Source organism: Mesocricetus auratus, unplaced genomic scaffold (assembly GCF_017639785.1).
Source record: "Mesocricetus auratus isolate SY011 unplaced genomic scaffold, BCM_Maur_2.0 Super-Scaffold_100008, whole genome shotgun sequence".
NCBI lineage: Eukaryota > Metazoa > Chordata > Mammalia > Rodentia > Cricetidae > Mesocricetus > Mesocricetus auratus.
The window spans coordinates 53,623,539-53,636,756 of NW_024429192.1; the positions used below are offsets into that span (position 1 = coordinate 53,623,539).

Below are 13,218 nucleotides of genomic sequence, written 5' to 3' on the forward strand. Positions count from 1 at the left end.
TAACAATCTATGGGTGGAATTAAAAAAGAAAAGAAAAAGACTGCCAGGCATAGTAAGGCAGAGGCAGGAGGGTCTCTCTGAGTATGAGGCCAGCCTGGTCTACAGAGTTTCAGAACTGACAGAATAACATGGAGAGACTATGTCTTAAAAATAAAATTTGTGCTATGCCTTTAAACCCAGCATAAGCAGGCAGATCTCTGAGTTCAAGGACCAGCCTGATCTACGGAATGAGTTCCAGGATAGCCAGGGCTACACAGAAAAACCATATCTAGAAAAACAAAAACAAAACCTGCAAGTGTCTTACAGGCATATGATTTGAAAGTTTCTTTGTTAAAATGGACCTTATTTCAGATCAAACTAACATTATAGAAGTAGCTCTACTGTAGTCATCAAACATACTTAATGCAATTTCATGCTTTAAAAATATGTATCCTTGATTAAAAAAACAATAATGTAAAATAAAAAATGTGATTTTGAAAAAGAGCTAAGATTACACATAAGATAATGGGGAAGGGCTGGAGAGATGGCTCAGCCGTTAAAGGCTAGGCTCACAACCAAAAAAAGATAATGGGGAAAATTATCTCAATAGTAGAAAATGAAGCTATGAAGAAAGTTTTGAATAGAACAGAAACTAATTTTTTTACATAAACAGTGAAGGAAAGAGGGTATAAAACAGAACTTTAGCAAAGAAATGTGAAAACTAACAAATTTTAAGTATACTGCTTGCAGAACTGACTAATGTATGACCTATTTTAATAAAGATTTGAGCTATTTATTTATTTGTTGAATTTAGGATAGAAACTATGTTCTAAAAGTTGAACACAGTATTATTTTTGAAAGTTATAACAAGAAAAGTATACATATCAGTGTAAACGATGTATCTCTTCAATTAGAATAGGTTTCCATATAGAAAAGCTCTTTATTTTCATTTTTAACCGCTGAGCCATCTCTCCAGTCCCTTTCATATTTGTGCACTGGGTAATATTCAACTCCCTATTATGGCAAGTATGATTAATTTTTATGTTAATGTATTAAGTAATGGGTTTCTTCATGACTTTTTTGTTTGTTTGTTTTTGTTTTTTGAGACAGGGTTTCTCTGTATTGTTTTGGAGCCTGTCCTGGAACTCGATTGATAGACCAGGCTGACCTTGAACTTACAGAGATCCACCTGCCTCTGCCTCCCGAGTGCTGGGATTAAAGGCATGTGCCACCAATGCCCGACACTTCATGACTTTTTAATACATGTATATCATTGTATTTTCCTCCTTCAATCCACCATCATCACCTTCCCTGACCACTCCAAACTATCTCCCTTTGCTTTCATGTTATGTATGCATATGAGGGCATACAATATTTGTCTATTTCCCCTTTCCCTCCCCTTTAAAACAAAGCCTTCTAATCCTTCCTCTCATGCCTTTTACACACACACACACACACACACACACACATCTATATATGTATCTTATCTACATATGGAGGAGATTGATTTTAAAATAGATTCATATATGAGAGAAAACATGCGACATTTGTCTTTCTGAGTCTGATTTATTTTGGTTTACATGATAATCTCTAGCCTATTTTTTTCTTTTTGTTGTTGTTGTTTGAGGGAGGTTGTTTGTTTGTTTGCTAGCTTGCTTGGTTTTTCAAGACATGGCTTCTCGTGTAACAGCCTTGGCTGTCCTGGAACTCATAGAGATTTGCCTGCCTCTGCTTCCTAAATTCTGGGATTAAAGGTGTTTTCCAGAACACCTGACTGGGCTATCCATTTTTAACAGGTGTAACTTTTTAAGTTTATGTTTATTTTGTATTCATTGGTGTTTTGCCTGTGTGTATGTCTGTGTGAGGGTATCAGAAGTCCTGGAACTGGAGTTACAGACAATTGTGAGTTGTCATGTGGGTGCTGGGAATTGAACCTGGGTCTTCTGAAAGAGCAGCAGAAATTCTAAATTGCTGAGTCATTGATCCAGCCCTCAGTGTAATTTCCTTTAGATAATTTTCACTGACTAGACTAGTGTGTCTGACTTACCTGGTTGAATTTTTTTAAGCTTTTAGGTTCTATTGAAAGGTCCTGCTGGGAACATCTTCATTTATGAGTGTATCCCCAGCCCCCACAGTGCCTAAGCTTTTGAGTAGCAGTATATTTATAAATACTTTTAGTTGAAAGAGGAGTGACATTTATAAAGCACCCAGATTGATCAAGAACTTGACATTTAGTTTGAATTTCCACATCAGATAAATTACATTTCAAACAGCCTGTAAATTTGACGTAATTTATTAATAGGAGCTTTTGGCTCCACTTTAAAGGGGAGGAACCCTGAACTGAGAAATAAAGAGTAAATGCCTTGTATGACATAGATAGTGACAAGCATAGTAGAAATTTAGCATCATGTCTGTGTGACTCCAAAGTCCATGACCTTTAAATTATGACACATTGATTCACTGAACCTAGTCTAGTGTCCTTTTTTTTTCTTGTTCAGAATGATAAGATTGTTCAAATAGTGAGAAGATGGAATTTCAAAAGGCATCTACCCACTGTGGCATTTCAAAAATCCTGTGATTGTTGGAGTTATAGAACATTGGTTGAGACTGGAGGTTTTGTGGGCATGAGACATACAACCAGAGTGACCACTTAGTTGGAAACAAAATCTGAGGTGCTGTGCTTTTTTTGTTATGTGACAGTACTTCAGGATCACAGGCCTGGTGGATGCTGAGCAAGACAAGCCCATCTGTAGACTATCAGAAATCTGTCATTTGTAGGACACTGCCCAGGTGAAGAGAATCAGAAGTGTGTACCTGTGTGTATTCGTTCAGTTCTTACTCTCTTGCAGGAGAATCCAGGGAATCCAGAGGAAAATCATAGGAACAGACTAGAAAGAGACAGAGAGTGCCAATATTTTTGCCAGTTGTAAAACCTATGCGAATAGGGTTATTGTTGCCTAGCAGATGAAGGTCAAATGCTCAGATGGGCACACAGGGTTCTGCATTATTTCCGCTGAGGAATCATTTTCACTTTGCCTTATCTACTTACTCCAAGATGGATTAAAGTTTTTTCAATCACTGCAGTTCAATTCTTAAAAAATAAAATTGTAGCCGGGCGTTGGTGGCGCACGCCTTTAATCCCAGCACTCGGGAGGCAGAGGCAGGCGGATCTCTGTGAGTTCGAGGCCAGCCTGGTCTACCGAGTGAGTTCCAGGACAGCCTCCAAAACAATACAGAGAAACCCTGTCTCGAAAAAAAAAGTGCTATCAAAGATTCCACAATACTCATACCCACCTAGGAAAGCTAAAATAAAATGACGATTACTGCTGGTGCATATGTGAATAACAGTAGCCCTCATAGGCTGATGATGGGAATGAAAACTGGTGTAGTCACTTTGGAAACCAACCCATCTGGATGGTGTGAAAAGGTTTAAAACTGGAGTTGCCATCTGACTCAGCAATCCCTCTCTCAGATACATACCAAAGAGAAAAATGGAAAACCCATCACAAGCATGTACACACAAATGTTTGCAGCAACATTATTCATCACAGTGTGTGGGGGGGTGCTGTTGGATTAACCCCAAATCCCTAAACTGATAGAGGATAGATGGAATGTGGTGGATTCATACAGTGGAACACACTGTTCAGCAACACAAATAAAAGAAATGTCAATATGTTTTACACGGACAACTCTTGAAGACATGATGCTAAACTCTGCAAAAGAAGCCCACCATAAATGAACACACAGTGTGTGGTCCTGCATGACTTCCAGCTGGAGGCTCCTGAAGGTTTGGCATCCTGTTATCTGCCCTGCTATAAAGACTCCATTGAACAACAGATGGGCTCACTCACACCCTGGTACACAGTTCACCTTGGCCATTCTAATGATCAAGATGCAGATCAAGATTAAGGTGGCGCACACCTTTAATCCTAGCACTTGGGAGGCAGAAACAGGTGGAGATCTGTGAGTTCAAGGCCAGCCTGGTCTACCCATCTAGTTCCAAGATGGCCAGGGCTATACAAAGGAACCCTGTCTCAAAAATCAAAACAAACAAACAGACAAAAAGAACTTTCCATTACTGAAATTGTGGGTTAATGGGTGAAGCTTCAATAGGACACAAAATATTCTTACCAACAAGAAGAGGAAATTTTGTTCACTGTTTTCTGGACCCTCATTCTCTGTACCACAGTAAGTGTATAAAATCTGCTATTGTTTCACTTATAGTCTTTGTCATAATGTAAGAGAAAAGGTCACTAATTCAGAAATATGCAACAAAAACACTAGAATTGCCCTCCCATCACCCTGAAATAATCCCGGTTATTATTATTATGATACATTTATTTTCTTCCTCCATGAGCACATATTTCCCCTCACAAGGTTGACACCATATACCATGTTATCATGTGCATATAAAGTCTCATACTTTGTTTTTTTTTAGCAAAACCTCCCACATGCATTTTATTAGTCCTCAAATTTTTGATTAAAAAAAATGAGTGCAGAATAATTACCCAGCAGAGGTTTAGAGTTTTCTTTTTAGTTCTCAGCATAATTACACTTTGAAAGATTTATTCAGTTAACGACTATGACTGAAAAATATCATCTCACAGTTCTTTACTGAGCATCTGTGGCAGCAGGTTGGTAATAGCAGTTCTCTGAGCCATCTCCCTGAGGACAGCCACAAAACTATCCCTTCAAAGATGTGCTGGCTCCGCCTCACTTGCTTTTGAGCTGGCTGATCGGAGAAACCAGCTGGCAAACAGGTAAGCTCTTTGCCTAAAGAGACTGTCTATTTGGGAGGAATTGGTGGCCAGTAAAGCGATTCACGGCGTGACTAAAGTTTTGAGCTGTCCATGCCAACTGTGTCTAGTCCCTTCGTGCTCATGTTGCCGCAGCCATGCTTCATGGACATCTCTGTGTTTTTTCTGCAAATCAGACATCAAGAAGGTGTAACTACTTGAGGCAAGGCCTGGCTTCATGGCTGGAATTTTCTATCTTAGGATAATTTATTCTCATTATTATTAATTCATAAATCTCTTTGTTTTTGAAGTTGGAGGGCAGGTTGTTGTCCCCCCCCTTTATACAGTGAAACGTTGTAAAAATCTTAAGCCAGATGCATTTAATTCTATTAATGCTTACTGGATTTAAAATATATAGACTACTCTGATAGATATCTAGTCCTGTTCTTGAGAAGTGAGCAGCCCAGTAAAGCTGTAGTTAAATATGAATGTAAACATCTATAAGACAAAGTAGATAAGTTGAGGGTGACTTTAATATTCTTTTCTGTTAGAATTATTTTTACATTAATCCCGTGTTGCTGTTAGGACCATTGAAAACAAGCTTTATTCAATGTGCAAGAGTATTACACAGCAACTCAAAGGGCAGAGGGGTGGAAATTCTGTGTAACTGGGGTTGAAAGGGAATCAGGAAGGCCTTGGAGTTTCTACTTTTCCTAATGATGAAAAGCTTTCATATCAGAGTTGACAAAATTTTATTGAGTTATAAAACACATATTGTAGTTTTAGAACCTGTTCTCCATGACATTTATTTCTTTCCTCTATTAACTACAATAGCACCAGTGGCTGTCATTGGTCATATTACCCCTTAAGTTTCTATTAATTTAGGTCTGGTTTCAAAATATTTTGCGGCATCTTCTGTGGAGAGACATTTGACACATAGCACTTACAATGTATCATAAGTAGCACTGGAATAGAGGTGGGATTTTCCCCTACTTAAAAATAATAGGAAAGACTTTATGCTGGGAGTAAATCATTTTCTTTCATTTGTTTGAAATAGAGATAAAGAACACATGGAAAAATAACTGCCTAAGGTATGATTTGTGCAATAAAAGCATGCTTAGGGTGCAGAAGGAATGACTAACAGCCTGTGAGGGGAGAAGGACTTTAAGAGGGCCGCCTCAAACAGTTTGTGGGGGGGGCATGATGTCAGGAGTGATACAGACAATGATGGGGGTGTGCTGGGGTGAGGGGGGTGGTTCCATGATATTGGGATGTATTAATAGAAACAGCCTGGGAAGTAGTGGCACACACCTTTAATCCCAGCACTCCGGAAGCAGAGGCAGGTGGATCTCTGAGTTTTTGGTCAGCCTGGTCTACAGAGAAAGTCCCAAGACAGCCAGGGCTACACAGAGAAACCTTGTCTCCAGAAACCAAACAACAAACAAACAAAACAAGACAGAAAAAGAAATGAGACCAAGTGGGAGATTGGATTCAGTTTGAATGTTGTGCCTTTATCTGCATACCTATGTACTAGTGTGTTAGAACTCCTTGAAGTGGAAGTGCGCTGCCGTTCAGATGACATTGGCACATGGAGAACAGGTTATGGGAGCCTCTGTCAGCCAAGGGCACTTCTGCCAGGTCTGGAGGGTAGATGTGGTACTGATGAAGACCCCACACATACTCAGTGGCTGTGGCTATGCGGCTCAGATTATCTCTTAGCTGAAGCAAACTTCTGCCTTTGTGTTCTTCACAGAATGGCTTTCTTTCTAATGTGGGTCAACCTACTTCTGCTTCATTATGGTGCAGGTGAGTCTGTTTTCAAAAACTCGGTATTTTGGAAAGATAGTGAGGACAATGATATAGAGATAAGAAGCAAAACCAACCAACCAGCAAAACGCCAGTCAAGCAAATGATTGAATCTCTTCAAATCTCAGTCTTGTTATTTGTTAAATGTGAAAAGCAAATATTTATTTGCCTTACAAAATGTGGTGAGATGTGTGGGAGAACATATCATACGTTTTGTAATATTAATTCTATCTGTTCTAACAAGAAACCCCTCCCTCTAAATTAGGTGTGTCCATTCGAAGCCATAGTCACGTGACTAACCTAATCCCCATATCGATTGCAAACTCCCCAACAAAACAGAAAAGACACCCAGAACCCCCACCTTCAAGTGAAATTTTATAGTGTCAGAATATTTGAAATCAGCCCTGCCCTAAAAAAATCTGCATGGTCATAATTTAACTTTTTGTGCTCAAGTCTGCAACAATGTTGGCAATTCGTCAGGTGCAGATCTTGAATTGTTAATATAATTGAGCTAACCTGAAGCATATAATGGAGGGTTTCTAAAAAGATACTGTGCATACAAGCCCACAATATAACTGCTCCACACAGTGACCAAACACATCATAGTCCTCAGGGACATGCCATCTCACAGGAACCCACAGTAATTCTCATCTCCCATGGGCAGCAACAGTTTGAGGGTATCCCTAGTTCCTAGAGATAACCCACAAGTTAGTGCAAGTCTTGGTCCACTGGTGATATTTCTTGGCTCTTTTCACTTGATAATTAATGGTGTGTGTGTGTGGGGGTAAAAGGCAAAATGAGTTAACAGTCATACTAAAAGTGCTACTAAAATATTAAAAAGAACGTGGATGAGAAAGAGGAAGGTTCATCTCTTAGTACCTCTCTAGTATACCAACGTGGTATGACATACCAGGTGCTATTGCAATGTGTTAGACACCCATCATATTTTTGTACAATTTTCGAAGAATTTTTGTACAATTTTAGCTTTTTAGTGCTTTTCTTGTCTTGGTCTTTTAGACCTGGGGGATCTAAAGACAGCAGCCTAACAGTTTGAAAAAGATGCAGGGTAAATTTAGACAGGAGTGGGGTCTTGTGCAGACACAATGGTTAGAGACTCTGTGTGTGTGTGTGTGTGTGTGTGTGTAAAAAAGGCAAAGTGAGTTAACAGTCACTCATACTAAAAGTGCTACTAAAACATCCAGCCTTAGCCGACTGTGTTGCTCTTACATTCCAGAGTGTGAAGCCTTTCCTTCCAAGGCCATAAAAGGTGCAGCTGTAGCAAGAGCTCGGAGGCTGAACCCTGGATGATAAAACCAATGATCCATCTTTGTAAACTACACATTCTGATGAGAGAGATCAGAATGAGTGCAGCTACACACAGCTGGTCTCTTCCTTGTGTCCCTCTGGAAGATGACTGAGTCGTGTCACACAAAAACAGTCACTAAAACCCCAAGGGGTTTCACAATCACCTGGAGCAGGTGGTGTCCTCATTATATATACAGAAATAAACTCAGAGAGATGAAGTCGCCTGAAGCCACATGATTAGTCAGAGGTTACTTAGCTCTAGAGTTTGGATTTGTAATTTTTCAGACCAGGACTTTAGAAACTGCTTTCTAAAAACATGTAAATCTATCCCTCCAATCGTGACATAAAAGCTGTTTCTTCCTACATTGTCCCTTCTATCTTGCCTTTCTTTGTATTCATTCATCTAGTTCCTTCATAGTTGATTTGCTGCCCAACTTTAGGAAGAGTGACTATTTGCTGAAAGAGCACATTTCAGATGGAGAGCTTTGGAACCAGAGTTACAAGACTCAGCAGAGTCTACTACTGCTCACAAAGTGAACTGTGTGTCCCCGAACACTCCACCTCCTGGTATTAGATAGCATCTGCTTCAGTGTAGTCTGCACATGAAGGTTAAATCCAGAAAAGAAAGATCTTCCAATATGTTTAGCATATTCTAAACACAAAATAAATGTAAGCTGATAAGCTGATAGAGTCAGGGTTCCGTAGTGTGCGCATGAGTGTAAACACACACACACACACACACACACACACACACACACAGGTGGTGGGTCTCAATCTGAATCCAAAGACCTGAGACCCAAGAGGAGCCCATGTCTCACTTCAGGTATGAGGGCATGAAAAAGATTGCCTAAGCATTTTAGCAGGTATTCTTATTGCTGGTAGGACAGTCAGCTGGTGTTGCTCTGTTCCAGATTCAGATAGCATGGAAGGGTATCTGAGTTACTGAAGTCTATTCTTTCCGTTGTTAGGCTAACACAAAATGCTCCCATAGACACCCATAGTAACATTTTACCAAATATTTGACAGCCCTGTCAGCAGCCATCGGGTCCCTGCATGCTGGTTGGCAGATTGTGCCTTCTGTTCTCTGCTGGATGTTTGTCTGTCTGCACTTTGCTGATGGTTTGGAAGCTTTCCTGCCCACTTAATGCGATACCCAGAGTTGCTGTTAGTGCTTAACTTACTTTTCTTCTATTGTGTCATAATTTTTGTATCAAGCAGTGCCCTCACTGAAATCCATTCACCAATTCTTCCTACCTTTTGTGGCATGGCATCTCTTTAGAGACAGACAGACAGACAGACAGACACACACACACACACACATACACACACACACACACACACACACATACAGAGAGAGAGAGCCCCCCACTGCTATAGTCTTCACCTGTTGCTGGTGGCGACCTCTGGGTGGGTTCTGGGGGAAATAGTTGAAAACATTCAGTCAGGTGATCTGTCAACCTTCAGCTGTCACATGCCAGGGGTCTACACCATGCCAAGAATCCATGAGATCTATATAGTCCAGGACCACAGTATCAGGCCCCTGGTGAGAACTCTGTCCAGGCTGGGAGGTATTTGTGGCAGGTAGAATAGGTTAGTTTGCTGAAAGATTTTCACATATAAACATCTTTCCACCATTCCAATGTGCCTTCCTGGGTTACTGAAGTGCAGAACAAAGAACGTTCTCAAGAATGTTTCGACGTTAAGGTTCTGGGAGTGACGCCTGCCCTGTCAGTCAGAGATGTTTACATAAGGGCTGAGCAGGCAGCTGACTGAGGGATGGAAGGGTTACGGTGCACAGTACATGTGGCAGGTTTCTTTTGCCAGGGTCAATCTGGCAAGAACAGCTTGAGTTTGGAGCCAACACATGAGCAACACAGCTCCCTGACAGGTCCTCCTGACAGACCCACTTTGCTGTGTCATTCTGAGTCTAGCAGAATTCAGGGCAGACAAATCTTCCATTCACATCTTTGGACTCACCTCTCTGGCCTTCTAGTGATTCTATAACTGACCAGTCCCCTCCAGTAAACCCTTCTCTGTCTCGTCTGCTGCCGTGGTCATCGGCCTTGACTAATTTCATCTCTTCTTTGACCGTCCAGGGTCAGCAGAAGAGGTACGGGCGCACCCGTTCACTGATGTGACCCTCGACTGTGAGTTCTCCTTTATAGAGAGCACAGAAAACCTTGAGTTTTACTGGGAAAGGGAAGACATAATAGAGGAATATGAAGTGGAAGACCGTGAATTTTACCGCTTTTTCAAGTACTACGATTTCTTTCAAGTGTACACGAAGGTGGTTTACCAGTTCTATGACAATGCAGAGCAACTTGAGGAACAGAATGCCTTGTATGAGGGAAGGGTCTCTGTGGATCAGAACGAGATTTCTGAGGGCATCCTGTCCCTTCAGCTGCGGAACGTGGATTTCATGGATGAAGCTGTGTACAAGTGCTCGGCTGTTGCCCCCAACGGCAGAGGCGAGAATAAGGTCAAGCTTATAGTGGAAGGTAAAGCCACCTGGCTTCAAGTTTGGCCTCTGTTCATAAGCTCCTCATTTTCTCTCTTGGTGGTCTCATTTTTTCTAACTCAGATTACTTTATTCCTATCGTAAGAGTAGTGGGTTAACAATTTGCTTTAGCTGAAACTGTTCCCCTGAAGCAAAGGTGCTACATCTATACCAGTACACATCACTCACTCATTGATATGAATGAACTGAAGGGCAACCAAAGCTGTCCTGGTTGATTCCCAAATGTTACACATTGTAAATGTCCCCTACACACCACACACACACACACACACACACACACACACACACAGTCCCATAGGAAGAAGTTAAGTTCAGACACACTTTAGTGTGAATGGTGCTGAACTGGGAATCAGGAGACTGGAGTTCTAAATCTAGATGACATTGGGCAATCCATTAGCTTCTCTGGCTCTATTCTTCTCGCTCTAAAGCATAGGTTTCAGAGCTGGAGAGATGTCCCCTTAATGAAAGCACTGGTTCCATTCCCAGCATCTACATGGCAGCTCACAATCATCTGTAACTCCGGTTCCAGGGGATCCAGTCACTCTTCTGGCCTCCATGAGCATGGGGCATGTACATGGTACATAGACATATGTGAGGTTAACACACGCATACATAAAATAAGAAGTTTAAAAAAAATCTAAAAAGTAGTTTGAAAAACATTGATTGGGTTGAATCCATATTCCCCAGTACTGAGCCCTTATCCTCCAGTATTGCATGGAAAGCTGTGCCCTTTCTGACAGACAGCCCATGAGGCTGCAAGTCCTGCAAAGGCAGCCTCCCTCCAGGGTAAGAGCTGAAAGAGATTGGAAGATGGTAAGAATTCTCTCTCTCTGTCTCTCTCTCTTTCTCTCCCCCCCTCTCTCTCCCTCTCCCCCTCTCTCTGTTGTTGTTTGAGATGGGATTTTGTTTTTGTTTTTGTTTTTGTTTTTGTTTTTTGCTTTTTGAGACAGGGTTTCTCTGTGTAACATTCCTGGTTGTCCTGGAACTTGCTTTATAGACCAGGCTGGCCTTGAACTCACAGACATCTGCCTGCCTTTACCTCCCAAGTGCTGGGATTAAAGGTGTGCATCACCACTGGTTAGCAAGAAGGATCTTTTCTATGTAGGCTGGTCTGGGCCTGAACTCACAGCAATCCTCCTGGCCCAGCCTTCTGAATGGTGGGAATTATAGGCATGTGCCACCCAGCTTTATTACTTTCTTCTGTGATTTCCCCATCTAAGTACTACGTAGGCTCGACCCTGCTTAGCCTCCGAGATCAGATGAGAGTTTGTTCAGAGTGGTGTTGTCATAGACTCTTCTGTAATTCTCAATTGGGGCATCTGAGGTCAGTGGAGAATCTGGAGTGAACCCACCAAGAAGGAAAGATCCCTAAATAAAGACAGTAGCAGTAGGGGCCTAGATGGCCACATATCCTCTTTTTCTCTCACTATGCTTGGGTCAAAATTTTAGCTACAGTGAACCCCGGAACACATTGTCTCTGTTCGGGTTAGTATAAACACTGAAGGCTTCAGTCTCCTGAGACTAAAACAAACAAAAAGGAACTAATTATTTTTTTTCAACCAGATTCTGAAATGCCGCAGGTGAAGTTTGACAAGATTGACGATGAGGATGTGGTTACATGCACATCGAAGGGCTGGTACCTCACACCCAACGTGACCTGGTTAGACCGGGGAGAAAGGGACATTAGCAACCACAGCACGGTGGAGGTCCTGGAGGAGCAGATGAATGGCTTGTACAGAGTCTACTCTGTCCTCAGATATCCAGTCAAGTTAAATGAAAAATATGTCTGCCGTATTAAAGAGACAAATGAAAACAACCAGCCCATCCGATCCATCCGGCGGTACCCTAGTAAGTGCAACTCTGAGGGAAAGAGTGAGAATAGGCTACACTTTGTCACATAGAAGCCACCACTCATTAATATTTACTGAATGCCAAATGTAGCAAGCACTTCTGAGCACTTTGGGGACTTAAAGAAGCACAGGAACAGGAGCTTGTAGCCTGGAGTCAGAAATGGGAGTCCCCTGAGTTTGAAAAAAAAAACCACTATGATTCGGGGAATGACAGCTCTTATCCAGACTGAGGTGGCTGTTCTTCCCAGAGAGGCTTCTATTCCTCCGTTAGATCCTCAGGCTTCCTGATGTGACAAGCAGAGTAGTCATAGCAGCCATTCGTGAGCCACTTACCATGTGACTGAAACTTTACATATGTGTTGTGTGTGTGTGTGTGTGTGTGTGTGTGTGTCTGTGTGCACATGTGTGTTTGGGGTGCATGTGCATATATGTGCAAGTATAGAGGCCAGAGGCTGGTGTTAGCATTCTTCTTCAGCTGCTTCTCCACTTTCTTTTTTGAGATAGGTTTTCTCACTGAATCTGGAGCTCACCAATTCAGCTACAACGACTGGGCAGTGAGCCCCAGAGATCCACCTGGCTCTGCTCCCCCAGGGATGGGATTACACATGGGCACTGCTGCACCCAGTTTTTATTTGGATGCTGGAGACCCCTACTTAGGTCATATGCAGTCATGTCCCAGCCTGCATATGCTATTTCAAATCCTTAACCCAGTCCTACAAGATAGCTTGTTACTGTCCCTTTCTATATGAAGAAATTTGAACTTTAAATAATTTTGACCAAATTTTTAACTAATGAACACAAACTTTAAATTTTTGGTAACCAATAATGTTATCTATGTCAAAAACTATATATCTGAAATGCATTAGTATTATTTATCAAATTTAACTGGATTCCCTATATTTACCTGGTAAAATAGAGTAATAGAAACGTTTAGTAAGAGAAGGAAAAGTTGAAGCTCAGTGATGGTAGGGCATCCACACCTCTGGAAGAAGAAAAAGGAGACATTATAAAACTCTATATCTGG

General features: G+C 41.5%; 1 protein-coding gene across 1 annotated transcript; it reads left to right on the forward strand.

Annotated features, from left to right (window-relative positions):
* The first annotated feature begins 6,469 nt into the window (after window positions 1-6,469).
* LOC121141846 (V-set domain-containing T-cell activation inhibitor 1-like) lies at window positions 6,470-12,245 on the forward strand. The gene is made up of 3 exons (XM_040750374.1): window positions 6,470-6,521; window positions 9,923-10,324; window positions 11,908-12,245. Exons 1-3 carry the CDS (start codon window positions 6,470-6,472, stop codon window positions 12,243-12,245), a joined length of 792 nt encoding a protein of 263 aa, XP_040606308.1.
* The last annotated feature ends 973 nt before the right edge of the window (window positions 12,246-13,218 follow it).

Excerpts from the sequence above, each read along its gene's own strand:
- LOC121141846 (XM_040750374.1), top strand. The coding sequence starts at position 6,470 with ATGGCTTTCTTTCTAATGTGGGTCAACCTACTTCTGCTTCATTATGGT. Across the intron at positions 6,522-9,922 it reads TCTGCTTCATTATGGTGCAG|GGTCAGCAGAAGAGGTACGG; the intron begins GTGAGTCTGTTT and ends TTGACCGTCCAG. Across the intron at positions 10,325-11,907 it reads GGTCAAGCTTATAGTGGAAG|ATTCTGAAATGCCGCAGGTG; the intron begins GTAAAGCCACCT and ends TTTTTCAACCAG.